We start from the raw sequence: 25,149 nt of genomic DNA, 5'->3' as shown, positions 1-25,149 counted from the left end.
ATCCATCTCTAGAACTGGGGGATGGAATCCATGGAAGCCTGAAAAGAATTGAAAACTCTCCTAAGTAGTAGAAATGCAGAGTGGGTGGAAGGGCATCCATGAAAGAATGTTGCTCAGTTCACCGACAGCTCAGTTCACTGAATGTTGTTCAGTATTCACTCCATTGGCATGATGTTGGGCCCAAAGCTCTTTAGTTACTGTTAATTCAGTGTAGCTATGAAAGACAATCTTATCTGCAAGCTATGTATGAAGTAGGCAACAGTGAGAAATATTTTTAGAAACGTTAATCATATACAAATTAATCATACACATTGGGAGGCTCTTCCTAAAATGAATGTCTTGTCCTTCCCTTGACCTTTGCCTGAATCTTATCTTGGCCTTAATCTGGAAGTTGGAGCTTCCCAGGTGGCACAGTGGGTAAGGAATCCACCTGCCAATGCAGGAGGTGCAAGAGATGCAGGTTCAGTCCCTGGTTCAGGAAGATCCCCTGGAAGAGGAAATGGCATCCCACTCCAGGATTCTTGCCTGGAAAATCCCATGGACAGAGGAGCCTGGTGGGCTATGGTCCATGAGGTCGCAAAGAGTCAGATGTGACTGAACAAACACACACACATACAAAACATCTGGAAGTTAGTTGGAGCCATTTTTAAGGTCTTAACAACTGGTTTAATAGCATTAATTGAAATGTCTGTAACTCAGCTAAGGGGTAAAAAACTAGCCCAGCATAATACAGTATTGTGAAGGAAAATGATACTTTCACACAGCTATTTTGCTTTTTAGTGTCTTCTCAGTGTCTGCAGACCTAATAAAAAGGGATTATCTCAGCATCGTATAAGTTTAATTTTGAAAAACAAGAAGCCATGAATAATGGAAATCATTTCAAAACATCTCCACTCACATCTAAAATATGAAACAGCTAAATCAGAGGTTCTTAATAATTTAATCAGTGAAGCATAACTGGAGGATTTAGAAAAAGCGCCTAAACTATTAAAAGATTCTTCAGCTACTGCTTAATGTCGGCATCAAGTTATTTCTTGCGCTGGCAAACAGCCAAGCCATTCCCTGGTCACATCCACTTTTCAGCATTTAGTAGTCCTCTCAATTATCCTGGTCAGAGCCCCAGGAATGTTTCACAGCAACTCTGCAATAATGGTACATTACTGTTAGGTCTTGAATTTTGAGACAGTTCATCTCCCAGAAAGGATGTGAATTGAGTAATAAGACCAAGTAGAGTGAGCTGTATTAATGATGCTCAAGATTTTAGACATATTCTATAGCCTTCAATCAATTTTAAAACCACTTCCCATACCCGAGTTTTGCTCTAAACCAGTCCAACTGTGTTATAGTCTCAGATAATACAATGTGAGAATTTTGCCTTTCAAAATACAGAGTTGTCAGGAAAAGCTATGTATTAATAATAACTTCCTTAGCATTTAACCCTAGGGAGGAAACCTTTTAGTACTTCCTGTGTAACACAGTCAAGCGCTGTGTTTATCTAGAATATAATTGTCCTTTGTTATGACATAGATTCACAGTTTTATTAAAATAGAGTAACTTGGGACTTCTCTGGTGGCTCAGTGGTAAAGAACACCTGCCAGTGCAGGAGACATGGGTTCAGTCCCTGAGCCGGGAAGATCCCACATCCCATGGAGCAACTAAGCTCGTACACCACAACTGTTGAGCCTGTGCTCTGGAGCCCAAGAGCAGAAACTACTGAGGCCTGTGTGCCCTAGAGCCCGTGCTAGAGCCACAGCAAGAGAAACCATTGCAATGAGAAGCCTGTGCACCACTAGCAAGTAGCCCCCATGCACCAGAACTAGAGAAAGCCTACTTGAGCAATGAAGACCCAGCACAGCCAAAACATAAATAAAATTATGTAAAAAAAATACCTTGATTACCAGTTTCTTACAGAGGCCTTGGAAATAAATATTTAAATATATTCATCTACATGACTATCTTACTAAGGAAGCACAGATGCTTCACCAAGTTAGAAGTTATTCAGTAATGATACTTGAATGAAACCCATTCTGTTAGACTAAATTCACACTATCAAAGTCACATTATAAAAGCTTTCTCATTGATGAACCCATTATTTCTTTTTGGAAAATATATGAAATAAAATATCCATGTTGGTTTCTAATGATAAAAAACATTTTGAAAACATTTCTTCTACTTTGAAAATTTTGCTATAATGCCAATAATCAGAATGATTTGTGTAGACTAAAATAATTTTCAAAATAAGAGATGTGATTTGCTTTTTGTAATCTAAATAGGGAGTCTTAAAATGTTGTCCTGAGCTAAATAATTCATATGAAGTGATAAAAATTTACTTTCCAAAGATCCATGTTATGTAGTGGTTTCCAGTGGGGTTGACAACACTTACACCATTGGATGGTTGAACTGACTCAAATATGTAAAACTTCTAACACTAATCTCATGTTCTAAAAAACTATTGGGCAGAGGTAAATCCCTTAAGTCCTACCTAAGTCTAGCTGATCACCCACATCTACTTTTTTATTTTCAAGGGCCTGTAGATACACATCTTAAGAATATCGAGGGTCTGTTGAATAATTTTCAAAACAATTCAGTCTAAGATTTACAATGTTCAGAGGTGACAGATTTTAAAGTTTAGCACTGGAATTCACACAGTCAGTTCAATTCAGTTCAGTCGCTCAGTGTGTCCGACTCTTTGCGACCCCATGAATCGCAGCACGCCAGGCCTCCCTGTCCATCACCAACTCCCGGAGTTCACTCAAACTCATGTCCATCGAGTCGGTGATGCCATCCAGCCATCTCATCCTCTGTCGTCCCCTTCTCCTCCTGCCCCCAATCCCTCCCAGCATCAGGGTCTTTTCCAATGAGCCAACTCTTCGCATGAGGTGGCCAAAGTATTGGAATTTCAGATTCAGCATCAGTCCGTTCAGTGAACACCCAGCACTGATCTCCCCCAGGATGGACTAGTTAGATCTCCTTGCAGTCCAAGGGACTCTCAAGAGTCTTCTCCAACACCACAGTTCAAAAGCATCAATTTTTCGGCACAAATTCTTTCCAATTCTAAAATTTTATAATAGGATCAGTAAAGAATAATATATGGAAATATGTAATCAGTTTTTTTATATAAAACTGCCATCAACATAAGAATTCAGAGTTCAGACATAACTTGAGTTGTCAACAAAGACTTCAGTGACATGAGATTCTGATCATAAAAGATAGGAAGGATTAGAATAAGTGAAGAAGATACTTAAGCCTGAGGAACAGCTTGGATAGATTCATTTTCTAAAGAATGAACTCATATTGAGAATTTCATGAAGAGATTGGCTAGTCAGAGACAACATGGGCATTTGGGGTAAGAAGTAGAAAATAATTTTCTATAAGTAAAGTGAAGGCAAATTCAGATATTTAAACATGGTCCCATGGTGTTTTTCACCGTTTGTCTCCTCCTCCTCCCTACCTCACCAGTCTCATTACACATGATAGTGATATTCACATATCCACATGGGTATATTCATGTTAAGAGCTACAATATACATAAAAGTGAGTGAAATAACCTGCAGGATAGCCAAATTCAAGCTGTGACTATGCCCTTTTCTCCCGATCAGAAAAGCATATGAGAATGTTAAGTAACTGAGAGTACTGTGATACTGACAATCTTCAATCTCCTCTAACTTATAAAAACTAATGAACCATTTCAAAAATTCAGCTTTTATCTGTGATACGAAGTGTTAGTCACTCAGTCATATCTGACTCTTTGTGACCCCATGGACGGTAACCCACCAGGTTCCTCTGTCCATGGAATTCTCCAGGCAAGAATACTGGAGTGGGTTACCATTCCCTTCTCCAGGAGATCTTCCTGACACAGGAATCAAACCCATGTCTCCTGCATTGCAGGCAGATTATTTACCATCTGAGCCATGAGGGAACCTCTGTCTGTGATATAAGCCATCCTTAGAAGATCATGATACCATTGTTTGGCAACACTTAACTGAAATCAACTGTAAGGGGAAGGAACGGGAGTTTTAAAGATACTTGATCTGAGTAATATCATGAGGCAGTGATCAACATGATAGAGATTCTCAACCTAGAGGCTGGAGATAACTGAGATTTCCTAGTATCACTGAAAGCAGTTCTCAAATCATTGAGCAAGTGTCATCTGTGGATCAAATTAGTTATGTGTCTCCACATATATGTAGTAGATATTTTCAAAGTGACGTTAAATGGTACTACAATTAATAAAATGTAAAATTAGAATATTACTGAATTCAGAATAAGTGGATTTTTGTCACTATTTTTCTCAATCTGTGCAATCTGGAGATGTGACTATTATGTAGAGGCACATGACATTTTTGAGGTTGCAGAAGCATGTTCCTAATGTGAACCACTGGTACAGTAAAAAGCTTATTGAATTGAGAATTCACAGCCCTAGATTCTGGTCCTCATTTGGTCTCAAGCCAGCTGGGGAATAAAAATCTTAGACAAACCATTCAACACTTTAGGCCTTGATTTCTTTAGTTGTTAAATGATCGGTTTCTCTCAAATGAAACTACTTTTGATCATGCTATCAGATATACTGTCTATGGCTTTAGGTATATAAAATAAGTGAACTTCTCTGAAAATCAAGTTTCTATAATATATATGTCTATGGCATTGAAAAATTGTGACTGATAACTTATATTTTTTATAGAATAGTTTACTTATTTATACGACTAGGTGATAACAGAATCTGATTCAATAAACCCTAAAAGATCATCCCTGGAAATAGATGAATGAAAGATCCCTGACTTGTTACTGTTTCACCTGTTTAAGTCACCCAGTTGTAGTGACCTTAGGCCGCCACTGTCAGTAACAAAGATTGTCCATTTTAGCAGTTCAATCTCACAGTGCTCCAGTCCTTCAGTTCAGTCACTCAGTCGTGTCTGACTCTTTGCGACCCCATGGACTGCAGCATGCCAGGCTTCCTTGTCCATCGCCAACTCCTGGAGCTTGCTCAAACTCATGTCCATCGAGTCAGTGATGATATCCAACCATCTCATCCTCTGTCATCCCCCTCTCCTCCTGCTTTCAATAATTGCCAGCATCAGGGTCTTTTCTAATGAGTCAGTCCTTCACATCAGGTGGCCAAAGTACTGGAGCTTCAGCTTCAGCATCTGTCCTTCCAATGAATATTCAGGACTGATTTCCTTTAGGATGAACTGGTTGGATCTCCTTGCAGTCCAAGGAACTCTCAAGAGTCTTCTCCAACACCACAGTTCAAAAGCATCAGTTCTTCAGTGCTCAGCTTTCTTTATGGCCCAACTCTCACATCCATACGTGACCACTGGAAAAACCATAGCTTTGACTAGACAGACCTTTGTTGGCAAAGTAATGTCTCTGCTTTTTAGTATGCTATCTAGCTTGTTCATAGCTTTTCTTCCAACGAGCAAGCATCTTTTAATTTCATGGCTGTAGTCACCATCTGTAGTGATTTTGGAGCCCAAGAAAATAAAGCTTGTCACTGTTTCCATTGTTTCCCCATCTGTTTGCCATGAAATGATGGAACCGGATGTCTTGATTTTAGTTTTTTGAATGTTGAGTTTTAAACCAGCTTTTTCACTCACCTCTTTCACTTTTATCAAGAGGCTCTTCAGTTCCTCTTTGCTTATTGCCAGGAGAAATGAGGCTCTTCAGTTCCACTTCACTTATTGCCAGGAGAAATATCAATAACTGCAGATATGCAGGTGACATCACCCTTATGACAGAAAGCTTCAGTCCTTACGTTCTTCTATTCCACTGTTACATCAAATTGAATGGGAACGTCATGCTGAAAATAGTCAATTGGCCCCACTTTTTGTTAGTGAATTGACCTTTCTGCCTAGCTATTTACTTCTGTTTGGGTCCTTATATTACACAAAAAGTGTACTTTATGAATTGAATGTATAGAAATTAATTTTTGGTAAGAATTGGCACATAACAGCCATGCCTTTGAGGTAGGACAAAAGTAGGAAAAACAATGCAGAATTTCCACCTTTAAATCTTTGTGTCTTAAAATATAGGCTACTATGGGGTGTAATTTTATTGTTGATATATTCTGTTGAACTGTAGTTCATATACAGTGTCATATAAGTCACAGGTATACAATATAGTGATCACAATTTTTAAAGGTAAGCCTGGTAGGCTGCAGTCCATGGGGTCGCAAACCGACACAACTGAGCAACTGAACTGAACTGAAAGTAATACTTTACTATACTATAGTGAATGTATGGCTCATTTATAATAATTATAAAATATTATCTCTGTTCCCTGTGTTAAACAATATATTCCTGTAGCTTATATATTTTACACATAATAGTTTGTACCTTTAATCCCCTGTCCCATATTGCCTTGCCCCGCCTTCCCTCTCCCCACTGGTAACCATTAGTTGTTCTCTATATCTGGGAGTCTGCTTCATTTTTGTTATATTCACTAATTTGTTGTATTTTTTAGATTGCAAAATGTGGCATCATATAGTATATTCTTTTCTTTCCCTGACTCATTTCATTTTAGCATAAGACTCTCCAAGTCCAACTATGTTGTTTTGCAAATGGCAAAATTTCATTCTGTTTTATGGCTGAGTAGTATTGCATTGTATACATACACCACATTTTTAGCTATTCCTGATTGATGGGCACTTTGGTTGCTTCCACATCTTGGCAACTATAAAAAATACAGCTGTGAACATTGGGATGAATCTACTACATTCCTGGCTTCTACTTTCTGCTATAGGCTGTAATTTTAACAATAATAAAGGAAATATATTTTACTCCGAACCAAAATATCTTGGGATAAAGAGAACATCAAATTTCAACTCAAGATGGCTGTTCTCTTGCTCTCTGTCCATCTCTTGCCTGACTAGTGCCCACTTCACTTGTATCTTATGCACAGGACTGACCTCCTTACATGGGCTTCCCAGGTGGCGCTAGCGGTAAAGAACCCTTCTGCCCATGCAGAAGACTTAAAAGACGCAGTTTCGATCCCCTGGGTCAGGAAGATACCCTGGAGGAGGACATGGCAACCCACTCCAGTATTCTTGCCTGGAGAATCCCATGGACAGAGGAGCAGGCCACCATCAACCATAGGGTCACAAAGAGTCAGTCCAAACTGAGTGTGTGTGCTTGCACATGCAGGTGCACACATGCATGTGCACACACGCACACAACCTCCTCCATACTTGCCCCAGGCCCCAGCTGGTGATTGTGCTCACTAAAGGGGCGGTGAGGAGTGTGCCCTCTACCGGTTTCCCTGGTAACTGATGAGCCCACCTGAAGTCAATCCCCCTTCCCCTTGGAAGCAAGCCTACCAGCCACCATTTTCTGCCCAACCTGCAGTCCACTGCACTCTCTGGGGTGTCACTCCAGGACCTTGCTTCAGACATGTAAGCTCCTCCATCCATTAAACCACTGATGTCTCTGTCGTCGACTCTAGGCTCTTTCTTTGGTCTGGAAGCTGGGCACACACAAACCTTGGAGGCCTGCAGGGTGCAGCCCAATGTTACCTTTCTCTTAACAAAAAAATGAAGCATAGTCTTCTGTTGTGGACTGTGTAATTAACTTTACCTTAAGAGTATTTATTTGACTCTGAAATATAACTCCATTTTACTTAAAACTTCAAGTACTGTTTTAAAATGCAAAAATTTGGTGTAATTCTGTCTTTTATATAAAACACCGACATCATGGGAATAGTACCAGTGTTACTAGGTTTAAATATGATTTACCAATTCTTTTAAAGGAATAAACATTAGCCCTGATCCGGTAAAATTTTCTGTTCTTAAGTAGCAGAAATAAGAGGTTCAGCTTCGCAAATCTTTTTAAGTGAAAAAGTAAGCTATGTTCCTATTTCAGAAACCATGAACTATAGACTCACAGCTTTTCCAGGCTCTCTTTACACTCTTAATTTGAGACCCATTCATCCAAAGGATTAGGAACGTGAGATTTTGGGTCTGAAACGATAGGAAGTATGTGCTTTGCTCCTAAGAGTAATCATGCTATTGCTTCAATAGTGTGATTTATAACCACTTAACTGTGTTTTTTATTTATGATTACCTCCCCTTCAAAAGGAATTTGAGATGACTTGGTGAGCATGATTTAAAGAAACAAATATCCTAATCTTATTTTTGTGCCTGTAACAAGCAATTTTCCCTTTGTAATTGGTACTTGTTTTCTACCTTTGATTTTTGGTTCCTATTGTATAGTTCAGAGTTACTGCACTTGTGGGCATAGTATGCTCTTCTACAAGTTAAATGAAAACATGAATTGATTTTGATGGAGCTAGTTGAGCTATTTCAGTTAGTGTGTTTGCCATACCTGTAGCTTGTAAGGTGTTTACTGACCCAGAACTTTAAAAGCTAAGTTTAGCTCAGCACAATCAGATCAAACTAACACAAGATAGCAGTTACATTTCCAGTGGCATTATGGAGATGGAGTTCAAGACTTTAGTACTGGGATTTGTCAAACTCTGGTGTTTTAGTTATAGGATGTGTTCAGATTTCACTTACGAAGCTGCTACTCAAATGATAAATTGAAACTCAGCTATAACCAGAGTATAAAAACCTTTTCATAAGCCCTTAAGTAATAAATATGCCACCAAGTGGTTGCCTGCCTTTTGGTAAGTTTCCAGAGCATTCAACTGAATACTGAATTATACAACATGTGATATCAATATAATTTAAATAATATTACTGCAGAATTGAATGCAATGTTACTTTTATGTATTAGAAAGGAACTTGTGTATTTAGGTGTCTAAGGGGTCAAAAGATGGTATCTTAGATTGAATTTCCTGGAAGCATGCTCTGAGACAAAAAGTTGCATACATTAGATTTAGTGGGAATGAGTATTGGTAGATCTACCTGCAAGGAAGTGAGGGCAGTGTTACTGGACAGAGTGGGAGAGGCTGATCCATAGAGGAGTTCATACTGCAGTCATGGGGTCGCAAAGAGTCGGACATGACTGAGCGACTGAACTGAACTGAACTGAAGTCAAACTGACAGAGAGCTTGGAGCTGGATTCATCCTTCATAGCTGTCTAAAACTGAGGCGGGTGAGCTGGGGCTTAATATCCTTGTAGTGACCAACAGCAAGCCTCAGGGAGAGAGGCATTAGCAGTCATTATTAATAGTACCTGGTGTGTGGGTCCATTGACTCCAGAAGAAGTGCGATGGGGCCCCACAATCTCCACCACAGAGAGGTATTGGCATATTCTTCTTTACCCCACAAAGGTTACAAAGAAGGAGGTGTAATGACAGAAAAAGAAATTGGTCGTTTTTCACTGGGCCTACATGTGTCAGAACCACTGATATTTACAGGATGGTCTTTATTTTGGTATTCAAAGATCTCTTTTAAGTCTCCTTAGCCCAGAAGGGAAAGGAAGAAGTCCACACTTGGGCTGGTGTATGGATTCCTTTTTTAAAAGTTGTGGTGAAAAACACATAAAATTTACTATCGTAACCATTTAAAGTATACAGTGTGTTAATTTTTTGCCATTGCACAACATATCTCTATAAATTTTTCATCTTGCAAACAGAAACTCTATAGCATATGATAGGATTTCCTTTTAAAAAAAATTTTTTTTTTTGGCTGTGCTGGGTCTTCATTGCTATGCACAGCCTTTCTCTGGTTGTGTTGTGTGCGTTTCTCATTGTGATGCTTTTTCCTGTTGTGGAGCACAGTGGGCTTCAGCAGTTGTGGCCAGTGGGCTCAGTATTGTGACTCAGTAGTTGTGGTACACAGGCTTAGTTGCTCTGCAGCATGTGGAATCTTCCCTGACCAGGGATCAAACCCATGGCCCCTGCATTGGTGGGCAGATTGCACTGTACCACTCGGGGAGTCCAGGATTTCCTTCTTTTTAAGGCTAAATGATATTCCATTGTATACCTATACCACATTTTCCCTATCCATTCATCTGTCAATGGACATTTAGGTTTTTCCCACTTCTTGGCCTTTTTCAAAAATGCTGCAATGAAGATCAGTGTCCAAATATCTCTTTAAGATCCTATTTTCAATTCTTTTGGATATACTATATATTCAGAAGTATGACTGCTGGGTCGTATGGTAGTTCTAGTTTCAACTTTTTAAAGAACCTCCATACTGATTCCCACAGAGGCTGTACCATTTTACATTCCCAACTACATTGCACATGGGTTCCAATTTATCCACATCCTTACCAACACTTGTTCTTCTCATTCTCTCTCTTCCTCCCTCCCCCACCTCTGACTTTGATTTGCATTCCCCTGATGTTTAGTGATGTTGATATTTTTCCATGTGTTTATTGGCCATTCATTTATCTTCTCTCAAGAAATGTATATTCACATCCTTTGCAGATTTTTTAATGGGGTTTTTCATGAATCCCTCTTTCATCAGTCAACTCAGAGCCTTTCTTATTAAAATATAGATTGCTTGGGAATTTCCATCTAACTTACTAGATTCTGATCCTGGAGAAGTATTTTAATTTATCCAAATCTTAGTTTCCTCTCCTGCAAACTGATCGCAATGTTGCTCTCCCTGCCCACACTCAAGTGTTATGGTGAGAAGTCAATGGAGAAAATGACTGAAAAGGCACTTTTATGCTTTTATACTGTTCAAAGCTCTGTACAGATGTAAGGTATTATTATGAATTCAGGTCAAAAGAATTTACATGTTAAGACTACTTAATACTGCTTCATTTACGTTGGAGCTAATGGTTCCTTTGCTTTGTTCTGGCTGATGAAACTCTAGATTGAGACTCTAATGAATCAGTCTCTCTTTCCACCACCCTCCCTCTCTCTTATGCATCCCTTCAGGATTCCGCTTCATTCTAATCTGGATAACAACAGCAGCAAATGTTGGTTGAGGCCACTGTGTATCAGACATCACACTGGGTTGGTGATGAAGAAAAAGATAAATTTGATCCTTTAAGTAGCTTATCTCAAGGGTGAGGCTTGTGAGGGAGGGCCTAGCACATGTTTAACAACTTAAAAAACTCATTGCTAGTTATTTTGCTTCTGAGGCTAAAAACATAGCTTACCCAAGCAAATATGAGACTCATTTGGACTGAATTATGTACAGAACACTGCTTACCTGGTTTTGTTCATGTTTTACTACAGAATCTTATCTTTAATATCCAGGTAGGGGCAATTCTGTTGAAAACAAACAGCAGATTGGATCCTTTAAGAATTTTTCAAGGTGCTAAAATTTTTGATAGAACAGCAGTGTATTTGCTCTTATGAGAACAATGCAATGTTCTCTAGCTGCTATGCTGTGGTTAGTCGCTCAGTTGTGTCTGACTCTGCAACCACATGGACTGAACCCCACCAGGCTACTCTGTCCATGGGGATCCTCCAGGCAAGAATACTGGAGTGGGTTGCCTGCCCTTCTCCAAGGGATCTTCTGAACCCAGGAATCGAACCCAGGTCTCCCGCACTGCAGGCAGAGGAAAGCCCAAGAATACCGGAGTGGGTAGCCTATTCCTTCTCCAGGGGATCTTCCCGACCCAGGAATCGAACTGGGGTCTCCTGCATTGCAGCCAGTCTCTTTACCAGCTGAGCTACCCAGGGGAACCCTGTTTTCTAGCTGGTTATACCCAAATGAATGTATGCATTTTATTCTGATGTCAGTTTTAGAATTGATGATCATTCTTCATCAGTAGCATGATCTATTTTATGGTCTGATCTGACATTTCTTCCCTTGTTTTCTGCACTGGACTGCCTGCTTCATGGCTATGATTATTACATTCTCTACTCTTTTCATTTACATAGTTTTAAGTGTACTAACAATGAATTTTTACTAAAGGCTTGGCTTTTCAAATATCCTATAAAATATTGACTGCCTGAATTATAGGCTTCATAGAAGGATTATGTGTGTCTTCAGTTCTCTGTTTTTCACACTTTAAGACTCTTTCTTAACTGTGTTCTCTTTGCTGGATCAGCATTTGTTTTATTTCTGTAGCAATGGGAGGGCCATTTTAAACTTGTTTTGGATGCAAGTCTTTAATTGGTAAAAATGGAGGTTGTATCATTTATTGTTCTATAACGAGTGACTTCCACATGGAGTGGCTTAAAATAGAAATCATTTATTTAGCTCATCATTTGGGGGTCTGCTTTGGATTGGGTGTATCTAGGTGATTCTTTTGTTAGTCTCAACTAGACTCACTCATGTATTAATGGTCAACCAGTAGTTAATGGCCTCACTCATGTGTCTGGTACTTGATTATTGGATGAGACAATGGATGTGACAGAGCCACTTGCCTATCATCATTCAGTAGGCCAGTGAAGTTTGCGTAGTGGTGAAAGGTTTCCACACATAGCCCAATGGCCAAGAATTTCTCAAACCTTTGCTTGTGTCGTATTTAATAATATCCCATCCATATTCAATGAATGGAGAAATATACTATGGCTCTTGATGGGAGCATCTGGAATGTCTCATTACAAGGGTATAGATGCAGGAAGAGAAAGAATTTGTGGCCATTTACTCTCTACCAGAGAACCTTTCACTTTTATCATCATGACATTACCTGTGTCATATTATTTACTATTCTCTCATAGCTATACCTTCAAGTATTTACCGTTTCTTCAGTGCCTGCCCAATATCCTGGGCTAAGAGAAGCGCTGAATTTCACTTAACCTATACTTCTAAGGTATAGGAGAGCATAATCTTAGATGGACTTAAAGCAGGAGTCCCCAGCCTCTGGGATCTAATGCCTGATGATCTGAGGTGGAGCTGGGGTAATAATAATAATAGAAATAAAATGCACAATAAATGTAATGTATTTGAATCATCCCCAAACCATCCCCCCCACCCTAGTCTGTGGAAAAGTTGTCTTCCACGAAAATGCTCCCTGGTGCCCAAAAGATTGGTGACCACTTGTATAAAAGATGTCCATGTCCACTACAAATGTTAGGCAAATATATAAACCACACACACACAGGAGAAGGAGAGAGACTGAGGAAGAGAAATTTAAAACCCTTTGAATGAGTGATTCGGAACCAGAAGCAATCCACCTCCCCACCCCCCACCCCCTGCCCCGGGCCACTTTCAGAGACATTTGATAATGTCTGTAAACATTTCTGGTTGTCAAAACTGGGAAGGTACTCTGGCCAAGGATACTGCTAAACATCCCACAAAGCACAGGTGAGCCCCCCACACCAAAGACTTATCCGTGCCAGAATATCAACAGTGCTAAGGTGGAGAAGCACTGCATTTTACTCACTGCATGTGTAAAGAATTCATATGAGCTATGAATCCATATATGGATAAGAATTCATGTATACAGGTTAAATGATGCAATCGAAAAAGGGGGAATGGCAAGGTTATTTCTTTCTTCAAATTAGTGTAGAAAGGATCCTTCTTTGGGTGAAGTCAGGTTGGAGATAGTCCTCAAGAATAATATTCAACTCGTGGGAGGAAACCAGATTTACTTGATTTTTGGGGGCCACCACTCTGTGCAGCTTGTGGGATCTTAGACCCCAGCCAGGTATACGACCTGGGCCCTCATTAGTGAGAGTGCAAGGTTCTAACCACTGGAACACCAGGGAATTCCCTCACTTGATTTTTATAATCCATATTTTTGTGAGTAGTTCAAGGTGATTTTCTCTCCCTAATTAGAATGAACATTAGATGATTTTGTGGATACCATAGGCTATAAACTATAGCTCTTGGAGTCAAAAGTATTTGAGTAATTAATAATATTATATATTGAGTGGGACATGTATGAAAAATATCTGATGGTCATATCAGTCTTAGAAATAGATATAATGGTTAAGCACACTGTCTTGGCATTCTCACTTGTTAATGTGAAATCCTGAGCAAGGTATTTTACCTTTTAGTAAAATGGAAATAATGCCAACCTGAAAATCATTTGGTAAACATTAGACAGGGCTTATCAATAACCTTGCCTGGCATGTAGAAAGCCCTGAGTAGAATGATTATGGTGATGGTGTAGGTGGTGATCTCTTTTCCAAGTGGCAGAAAATATTTCTTACTTGGATTATATACTTAGTAGAAGAAAAGAATCAATTAAAAAGTGATAAAGTAGCATTGCTAAGCTTTAAAAGTCTATGGCTCTTACTGTCAACTAATTTGTTTCTCAAGTCCAGAAATATAGTTGGTTATCATGAATCCTTAAGTTCCATTTCTCCAGGACTTTCCATATATAATACAAGCTCTTACTGTGCTAAAATGTAAATAATTGATGATAGTTGAATCATATATATTATTTCCTCTTTAGAATGATGAGAAAAAGAGTATAGACAAAAATAAATGTTTATAGATTCACAGTGTTTGTTTCTAATTTCTCACTTGTACCTGCAGACTATAAATATTTAGAGAGATGTGAGGTTCTTTTTGAGTCCATGCATGATTTCTAATTTTGATACCATGCACTTTCTCATATGGGTTTTTTTAAACTACATGCTATCCTTCTAAATACTCAAAAAGAAAACTTTCCCTGTGTTGCTTGCATGGAGAACAGTTGTTTTATCTATTGGTGATATGGATAATAGCTAAAACAGCCTCTCCTATAGCTAGTGTTAGACAGTAATTCAATTTAACCACATATACAAAATGGTACTTTTTAGATATCTGTGTTAGTGTGAGTCCAATAACTTATCATTTAGTCAATGGCTGACTTTTCAATATCAAAGGAAAGAAAAACAAAAATTACCCACATTCATTCAACAAAGCTAGAAATAGAATATGTGTTCCTTGTTGTCTTATCAACCAAAGGAGACCTGTGAATTACAGAAAAACCATGTGTGACTACTTCAAAGAAAGTATTCCAAACACATTGTGCATGTGTTTTTTAAAAGATTTAGTAGTTCCTCTAAAGCTCTAAGTAAAGCTGTTAGTCTGACTAATCATGTACCCTCGAAACCAATTAAAATTTTAGACTACAGAAATGTTCTTCAAACACTTTTGAAAAAATGAGAGTTCCCTCCTAAAGCCAACACCTTTTAATTAACAAAATACTCAGAGCAAAGCTGTGGTTTGCAATAGTATATTACACCTACTGTTACTCATGCTACTATTCCAGTGTGCCAAACTTGATTCCTTTTAGCAATTTTGATCTTGACTTTTTGTATGCTAACTATGGAAGGGAAATAGTTTTTAGTAGAGTTATTTTAATTTTCTAACGAATGCATGTGAAACACATTTGCTACAATTAGTAGTCAAACTACACAGGGTCTGTGTGTGTGTGCATGCACTTATCTGTTCATATATACATATATATGATGTGTCAATCTATTTATCTTTTTACCTATCTACTTGGCTTAGTTATACACATTGTAATACATGCTGTTCTGACATGAATTGATTAACCGAGGACGCTAGCGCCTGTTGCTGGAGGGACGGTTAATAGTGTGACACCATAAAGACTCTTCCCCATGCTGGAAGAGATACTTTCTCCTTCAGACTTGAGAAGGATGACCTTGGTTTTAAAGAAACAGAGATTTGAAGCAACCATTACTAGGGCCAATTTCTTGTGACCCTGGGCAGTGGCCTGAGGCAAGGGGCAGTTATCTCCACGAGCAGATCAAACTGCGGGGGCATTAAACAGGAAGAAAAGGATTCCCACTGCCCGGAGGGGAAGCCATTTTTGGTGCTCCTTAAGGAGGAGGACCTGGAAACTCATCCTAAAACTTTGCGCTTAAGATTCTGCTTTCCCTGATTAGGGTTATGGGTTGAGAGAACTTTCAATAAATCCTCTTTCAATCTTTTAAATTATGCAGTTAAAAGAAGACTCCCCTGTACTGAGTAAATACCCCTCCCTGACCCTTGGCATCAAGATTCTGTTCCTCAGTCTGGGCAAAACCACTTAAACTGCCTCTTGACCACCTAATGAGGTGATTTGCTTATGTTTTTAGTAAAATGACATGGAAAAGAAACAGCCTCATTTTTTTTTTCTCTTTAGATAAAAGTAAAGGCATCTGAAAATGCAGTGTGAGTCAGTATATGATATACATAATAAAATAAGACCTCAAAAATTTTCCTTTGAAACATCTTGCTTAATAAAAGAATAAATAAAGTATATGCACATACATGAATCTAGAGGCAAGTCTTTTAGTGTTTAGTTGCTCAGTCATGTCTGACTCTTTGCAACCCCATGAACTATAGCCCAGCAGCCTACTCTGTTCTGGGATTCTCCAGACAAGAATACTGGAGTGGGTAGCCATTCCTTTCTCCAAGGATCTTGCCGACCCAGGGGTTGAACCGAGGTCTCCTTCATTGCAGGCAGACTCTTTACTATCTGAGTCACCAGGGAACCCCTAAGTCTTTTTAGGAAGAATGAAATATTTTCCAAGTAGTGTTATAGATAGAATTGGCCCTAAAAATGTGTGATAGATGAAAATTTGCCTCTTTCTAGTTCTTTATAGCACTTTTTTGTCTATTCTTGGAGACCCAGAGTTTCTGGAGTTTAGAATCCAGCTCCGAAGAACTATCAGCTACCCTGTAGCCATCTTAAAATCCCCAACCCTAATAATGGCGCAAGATTTTGTTCTTCCTAGTGATTATTGCATTTTAGTAATAAAATGTTAAAGATTCAATGTGTTTAAGACCCAAAAGACTAGTGTAACTCTATGCCTCAGAGAGATTTTTAGTTATAAACTTACCCTGGTACCCCCAAAAAAAGACAGAAATCTAGAGTTGGGATTTGAAAAGGAATTGAGACTTTTGTCTGAGAAGGGAGAGGAGTTTTCAAAAAGTATATAGAGCATATAGAAGGGCAAAAAAGTGTGAGATGGTCTGTTCTAATTGGAGAATGCCACATAGAGACTGAGGTGACCGAGAGCATGGGAAGAATGGAGGGAGATGAGGCTGGATTAGGAAGTCTGGTTCAGAGAGCACAGGACTTGGAAAGTCATGCTAATTTAGAAGGTGAGCAGCCAATAGACATTGTTTGAGCAGCAGAAGGGACAAAAACACATGGTGTGTCTACTGTCAGAGTAGTGCTAGGAGGATCAGTCTCATTCATGTATTCAGAGGTCATCAGTTGAACACCTACTAGATTCTATGACGCTCTTCTCCTGCCTTCAATATTTCCCAGCTTCAAGGTCTTTTCCAATGCGTTAACTCTTCACATCAGGTGGCCAGAATATTGGAGCTTCAGCATCAGTCCTTCCAGTGAATATTCAGGGTTGATTTTCTTTAGGATTGACTGGTTCCATCTCCTTGCTGTCCAAGGGACTTTCAAGAGTCTTCTCTAGCACCACAGTTCCAAAGCAGCAATTCCTTGGCACTCAGCCTTCTTTATGGTCCAGCTCTCACATCCATACGTGACTACTGGAAAAACCACAGCTTTGACTATGGCCTGCCTGACGAGTCCGTAAATCAGATCCTTTGCCCATAGCGGGAGCATAGATGGCTGCATTGCTCTGCCTCTCAACTCTCCTCAGTCTTTTTCAGCTGTCTTTGTACTTTTTTATCCATTGGAGAATTTTGTGATATTACCCTCTCAATGTTAATTGTACTTTTTAGTCATCTTAAAACATTGTTTTTCAATCTCTGGTCCTAGCCTTACTTTCCAGTATACTTACCCACTCCAAAAACCGTGCTTTCCAGAAAACAGTTGAAGTCTATTGATTCTCTGCCTTCTCATTCTTGGCTATATAGAAATTTAAGATGGCGTGATCATTTCCACTTATTAAGCTACTTCTTTGTTGGTCAGAAACAAGTCTAGAGAAAAAAAAATCTCATTCCTACTCTCTTTTGACAGTGAATTTTTCAACAAGTCAGTTAAAAAAAAGCATCTGACATCTCCCAGAACCTTGAAGTCCTCCCCAAAATACTGTGTGTTGCCAGAATATCTATTGTTTTGTATTTTAGGAACAATCTGCCCATATTTCCTAGTCAGCTAGGCATTCCACAGTTAGCTCCTATGGTGATATTTTAGCTCTCTTTTCATCCTCACCCATGTGTTCCCTCCAGGAATTCGGCTCTTCTCTTGGAATCCCTTTTAAGATTTTTAGAACCTATTGGCTCCCATGCTTTCTCCTACTAGACTGTGGAATCACAGGATGCTATTTCTGCTTTAGATTATGTTTCATTCTTTCTAGAAAAAAAGCTTAGAGTAGTGAGATAGCTTTGGGAAACTATTTCTTCTCTATCTCCTCAGTATCATTGTCTTTTCAGTCATTACTTCTTGGCATTAGTTTTCTTTTCTTTTAAGTCTTTATTGAATTTTCTACAATATCGCCTCTGGTTCTGTGCCCTGGCATTTTGGCCATGAGACATTCCAGATCCCAGATCTCCAGCCAGGGAGCAAACTCACACCCCCTGTACTAGAAGGCAAAGTCTTAACTACCAAACCTCCAGCGAAGTCCCAATCTTGGCATTAGTTTTTTATTCTGTCACCTCACTTTTTTTTTTCTTTCTGCCTTGTTCAAGATTACTTCTTCCACCTGTAGGAACCTCTTGTTCTCCCCAAGAATCTTGAGAGATAGGAGACACGCCTCCATTCATTTCATCATCTTCTCTAACAAAAAGACAAGCTTAAAAAGCTGAAAGTGATATAACCATGAAAAGTCATTTATGGTCAGGTCAGAATGGAATGCCATATGGCACATTTTCTTCATGCCTCTAGAACAATTGCCTTGTTGTCCATACCTCCTAGATTTCCCACTGAGATGCCGTGTTTTGCAGCTTTACTTCAAAACTTTCCTTCTGAACTACACAGGCACTTTTTCTTCACTACCAGTCTCCTGGGTGTATCAGGCTCCAGAAGGCATTGCCTATGAACTCAATGTGACACTCCTTATCCTTCATCACTCACCTGCGATAATCCAGCTGTTTGTTGATATTTAGTATCAGTTCGCACCAGCAAATTCAGTCCTTCAGTACATATAGGGCTATACCAGGCCTTTGGCTGAGTTTTTCCCCAAATATTTTATAAATTTCAATCCCTTATCTCTAACTTCTTACCATATTTGTTTATCATTCTGCTTCTTATTTAACACACACACACACACACACACACACACATATATATATATACATATATATATATAGTAATACCTAACACTATTACCTACTAGTGTCAGGAACTGTGCTAATATTTTTCCTTTTATTTTCCTGGTATTGTGCTATGTGCATTTCCTGTATTAGTCATTGAATCTACACAGTTGCCCCTATGACGTTAACCCTATCATTATCCTTACTTGCTGAAGAGAAAACTTGAAATTTACAAAAGTTTGGTAACTTAACCAGGGTCACAGAGTTCTTAAGACAGAGAGAAGTATTCTCTCCCAGGGGGGTTTTACTCTGGAACTTCAGATCTTAGCTATTACCATATGCTACCTTACTCTACAGTGTTCATCACTATTCATATTAATTTAATATTTCTTAGTAACTTTGAAACCATGTTTCATTATCCTAATGGAAAAACTTTACTAGTTCTGATTTTTCAAAAATAACTAGCTCAGATTTTCTTCACTGCTAGCCACTTTATTACCTATCTGAAAGCAAAGGAAAAAAAAAAACATATATAAGATGCTCCCAATATAAGATACAGAGTAAAGACAAGAACATTTCATTGGCTTTGATTTCTCTAGAGTCCACCACCAAAGTAATTTACTTCCTATTCAGGGAAATCGTAAGTTTGAAATAAGATCTTATCCAATCTTTACTTTTTTTTTCCCTCTTGATTAAAAAAAAAAAAGGTAAAACTTATTCACATGGCACAGTCTGAATAGTTTCTATTTTTCTTTACCAGTTCCACAACCTGTATAATTGTCATTGAGAAGGACTTTTTAAATTAAATTAATTGCTCAGCCATGAGGATAATCAAAACCATTTTGAAAGACTGTTAAATGTTTATTAATGAAAAGTTGGGATCTTTGAATTTTTCAATCATGCAGTACTATCTAAAGTACCCATATGGTTAGAAGAAAAACACATGCCATAAATAATACTTCGGCTGAAATTGTTGCCCTTACATCAGTTTTATTTTTATTGAAATTGGCTTCTTATCTTGTGTTTCTAATATTTCTTTTTCTTTTTTTTAAAAAAAAATTTAGCTCCTAGTCAGACTGTTGCTCTGGTGACACAACCTGTGGTTGCCAAGGAAACCGCTGTCTCCAAACTAGAAATGCCATCTTCCTTGCTGTTGGAGGTCCCTGCACTGGCAGATTTCAACCGGGCTTGGACAGAACTTACCGACTGGCTGTCTCTGCTCGATCGAGTTCTGAAAGCACAGAGGGTGATGGTGGGTGATCTTGAAGACATCAAGGAGATGATCATCAAGCAGAAGGTATGGGGGAAAACAGATCACAGTTGGCAGAGGTTTGTCTTGAAAGTGAAGACTTTCCACAAGTCGCTTAACTCTCCTAGACCATTTCCCACCAGTTTTTATGCAGCTTTTTTCCATCAGCCAACACACTCCTCTGTTTACTCTGTTCAGTCCAAGTATGATCAAGGAAACAAATTAATGCAGTTGTCTAAAACAGCCATAAACTGCACGGGAATACTGGGAGTAAAAATCATAACCCTTAAAGTATAGCTGACTTAATGAAATTCACTAAACAGCTAGTATTTTAAAAATCTATTTTACATCAAATAACTACCTCATTTGAGCTATTTACATTTAAACTGTTTGTTTTGGTACTCTGCAGCCAAAATATATTCCAGAATTAAATATAATAATCTGGGAACTGTTTATTCAGTCTTCTGAGTTGTCCATGCCAATTTTCCTCCTCCAGTGATAATTGGATAATTAAAAAAAGGATAATTGAAAATAAGCTACAAACAAGAAAAGTAACAAAACATAATGCATTTTTAAATAACATAGATCTTAATATTCATATTTATTTAATGCTATGCTCAAACATGTTTTTTAATGCAGAGACTGCATTTCTCAGCCTCATTGCAATCCGCTCTGCAAAATTATGACATCAATGAGAGGCATAAGAATACACTGAAATAAATATGATTTACCTAGCTAGAAGAAATATACTGTATGTCTTATATTTCTGAATGAATAAGAAAAGTACTTTTGAAAGGTTTATATGCTATAGCTTTTCACTTGTAAATGATTTTTCCAGTCATTATTCTGAAGAAGTAATAAATTGTACTAAAGTTGTTTAGTACAACTTTACAGAGCTACTTTTTGAAAAAACAGGAAGTAGGGGAAGACAGATTTCTTTCTTTTTTTTTTTAGATTTCTTTTTAAAATGAACTTCAGCAATTCAGTAAGAATGCAAATTATTTAATAGTAAGCAACCTGCATTTAAAGTATCTTAATCTTAGACTCAGAAGACCTGAATTCAGTGGTCTTTTCTTTGTCATTTGCAAGTGGCATGATTGTAGTCAAACCATTCTCTGGATCTTGGTTTCCTCTTCTGAGAGCAAGGCTCAAAGAATTCACATTCACATACATCATGTCGTGTTGGTAATGTGTGAATATAAAGATATGTAAACATGTATATAGTTAGCTATATATTTATATAAATGTATAGTTGGTTTTATTACTACTTTATGGCAAGTATCATTAGTCAAAGTTTTCCCAAAAAGCAAATGAAACTCATAGACATCACACTCCTAATAAGTAGCAGAACAAAGATTCAAATCCAAGTCTGTCTGGTTTCTAAGTCTGTGTCCTTACTATGTATAGTGCCTTCCAGTATTAACTGTAAATGTGGCTGCCATTTGGTGATGCATGTGCATTTGTCTGTGTCAGATGCAATGCTAAGCATTTTACAGTTGCAGTGCGCTGATATATACAGAGGGCTTCCCTGGTAGCTCAGTGGTAAAGAATCTGCATGCCAATGCAGGAGACTCAGGTTCAATCCCTGAGTTGGGAAGATCCCCTGGAGAAGGAAAGGCAATCCACTCCAGTATTCTTGCCTGGATAACCCCATGGACAGAGGAGCCTGATGGACTACAGTCCATGGAGTTGCGAAGAATCAGACATGACTGAGTAACTGAGCACACATGCACATTACATACAGAAACAAGAGGTACATTCTTTCACAGTATCATATTGAATTATACCAGTACTTCTGGAACTCTCCCTAACCAGAGGAGGCAGTGTGTTATAATGTTTAAAACAAGGGCTTTGAAATTAGATTGCCTAAGTTTAGAGCTTGGCTCCTCTACTACAGCTGCGTGACCTTGGGTGAGTTATTCAACCTCTCTGAACCTGACGTCATCTGTCTATACAATGTAGATAATGATGCTATCTTCCTTATAGGAGATCATGAGGATGCAATTGGGTTGTACATGGAAATGCCTCCCACCTTGCCTTGATCACTGAAACTATTCAACTAATATTAGTGATTACTATTAGATTCTAAGCAAGCTATGTTAATCTGCCTGTTCATGACCTTTGTGCTGTATGTCATATAATAATATTACATGAAAATAAGAGCTCATTTCCACACCTGGACCCCATTGTGTTCATGACATTACAGCCTCCTTTGAAAGCCAGTAGATACTAGAGTGGGAAAGGTAGTATACACTGTCTTGTGAAATGTTTGATGCCTCTTCAAAGTGATGGTCTTTAATTTACAGGTCCAAAAGTAATTCAGGGAAGTTCAAGTGCCATGTCTGGGGTCACAGAAAGTCAGTACAGTTGTCAATCCAATGGGAGATTGCTTCTGAAATCCACCAAAATCTGCAGATGCTCAAGTCCTATAGTTGGCAGATAGGGAGGGTCAACTCTGCTAATTTAAAACAAAACAAAACAAAACATGTAATTGGACCTGCACACTTCAAACCTGTGTTGTTCAGGGGTCAATTGTATTTAAATTTGTTCACACATGCACACACACACACACACACACACACACACCTGTAATATCTCTTCCCTTGCTAAATAGTAGAGATGCTTTTCCTGCTTCTTCCCCTTATATTGAAAAACAAATTATAAAGATCTTGCCAATTCTTGCCTTGTATAGCTTCAGTCACTACATGATCAGTAAAATGACTCTAAATAAACATTAAACAAATTGTGTGGGGGGGAATACAAAAAAGATGAGTTTGGGGAAATATTTATTGTGATATCAGAAATAAGTATTTCCTCTATATGGAGTTTTAAATAAAGAAATTCTAACTTTCCTGTATGAGGTATAAGACATGAGGCAGTATCCCACAAGTGCTTTATAAACTGTAAAACACTCTCTGTCTATTTATTCGTATATTCTTATAGTAAGTTTATATTGAGTTACTACTTACTGCCTGGGCAATACAGAGTTGGACAAGATAGGAATGCATAGATTAAAGAAGATGAGGGAGGGGGAAAGCATTGACAGCACTCTGATAGAAATAAATTTTAGCACATGTTTAGCATTAATGATGTCCCAGCCACTTTTCTAAGTACTTTGTCTATGCTATGTGTGGGCTTAGTCACTCGGTCATGTCCGGCTCTTTGCAACCTCATGGACTAGCCTGCCAGGTTCCTCTGTCCATGGGGACTCTCCAGGCAAGAATATACTGGAGTGGGTGGCCATGTCCTCCTCCAGGGGATCTTCCCAACCCAGGGGTCAACCCAGGTCTCCCACATTGTAGGCAGATTCTTTACCATCTGAGCCGCCAAGGAAGCTCTTGTGTTTACAACAATACTGTGAGACTTACACTAAAGCAACTTACCCACAGGGCTTCCCTGGTGGTCCAGTGGCTAAGACTCTGTGCTGTCAATTCAAAGGGGCTGGGTTCAGTCCCTGGCTGGGGAACTAGATCCCACATGCTCTGACTAAGACCTGGTGAAGCCAAATAGAAATAATAAAATTAAAAAAAAAAAGAAAAAGAATCTGCCTAGCAGTGCAGGGGATGAAAGTTCAATTCCTGGTTGGGGAACTAAGGTCTCACGTGCTGTGGAGCAACTGAACCTGTGTGTTGCAACTAGACAATCCATGTGCAACAATGAAAGATCCCTGAATGATGGAGCTAACACCTGATGCAGTCAAATAAATAAATAAATATTTTAAGAGGTAACTTGCCCACGGACACAGAGTAAAAAGACAACAGTGAGATTTGAACTCAGGCAGTCTGGTCCCAGAATCCCCATCCTTAATCACCACAGTTTTCTGCTTCCCCGGATATCCTCGGGTGATGCACCAGGGACTAACTTCATGGCAGGGACATCTAACTAAGCCAGGGAGGAGGATGGATGTCAGAAAAAGCTTCTTGAAGATAAAACCTAAGCTAAGTGTTCAGGAACAAGTTGGAATTAACCAGGTAGATTAAATGACAGAGGCCAAGTGCTTTTCACTGAGGTAAACAGTGCAGTGTTATAGAAAGTATGATTCCATCTGGCTGGAACTAAGGGGATGAGGAGGGAACTGATGTTGCATACAGAAGGGTAGAGCTAAAATATGGGGATTCTTCCTTACCAGACTACAGAGAGGATTTTTTTTTTATTGATATGTAATATTACAGTAGTTTCAGGTGTACAATGTAGTGATTGGATATTTTATCTATTACAAATTTATACAGTTTAATTCATTAATCTGCTATAAAATAAGCCATCCTACACAACTATTACACTATTGACTAAGGAGTTCTGATTATGGCCCACAGGTGGTGGCAACCCTTAAGGAACTTTAAACAAAGAAGTATTGATAAAAGCATCAAATGTAGTTTACTTGCATATTATTGATAGTTAGGTTTCTCTCCATGCAAGCAACAGAAACATCCTCTGATTAAATCAAGCAGAAAGTAAACTTTCTCTAATTAGCACGAAGGCAGTGGGAAGAGATGGGGCTTCCCTGGTGGCTCAGTGGTAAAGAACCCACCTGCCAATGTAGGAGATGTGGGTTCAGTCCCTGGGTCAGGAAGATCCCATGGAGAGGGAAATGGCAACCCACTCCAGTATTCTTGCTTGGGAAATCCCATGGACAGAGGAGCCTGGTGGGTTACAGTCCATGGGGTTGCAAAAGAGTTGGACAGGACTTAGCAACTGAACAAAAACAGTGGAAGAGGACCCAGAAAAAGAAAAGGGATCTAAGTGTGCCTGGGCACTTAGTTAGCAGGCTCTACTTGAGTCTCCTTGTGATACTCTTTTTCTCTTTATTCTGTGTAGTTGTTCAAAATTTAAAGTCCTAGGAGTCCAGCTGACCTTGCTTAGGTCACACCCCCACCTCTTAGCTAAAAGAGAGCAGAGAACATTGATTTAAACCCCTCTCCTTCCAAAGCTCCTTACACTGGAGGAGAGATCATTTACCCCCTCACCCCAGTCT

At 38.8% G+C, this 25,149-nt stretch overlaps 1 protein-coding gene across 2 annotated transcripts in view; it reads left to right on the top strand.

Annotated features, from left to right (window-relative positions):
- The window catches only part of DMD (dystrophin), a 2,163,935-nt gene that overhangs the window by 1,460,104 nt on the left and 678,682 nt on the right, over positions 1 to 25,149 (top strand). For both annotated transcript variants that reach the window (XM_065915496.1, XM_065915495.1), the window contains one exon: positions 19,993 to 20,225. In XM_065915496.1, coding sequence (XP_065771568.1) covers positions 19,993 to 20,225 — 233 coding nt within the window. The remainder of the gene's footprint in view (positions 1 to 19,992; positions 20,226 to 25,149) is intronic.

This window comes from Muntiacus reevesi, chromosome X (assembly GCF_963930625.1).
Source record: "Muntiacus reevesi chromosome X, mMunRee1.1, whole genome shotgun sequence".
Classification (NCBI taxonomy): Eukaryota; Metazoa; Chordata; class Mammalia; order Artiodactyla; family Cervidae; genus Muntiacus; species Muntiacus reevesi.
The sequence above is the reverse complement of the archived record's forward strand: the minus strand, read 5'-3'. Positions and strand labels throughout refer to the sequence as shown.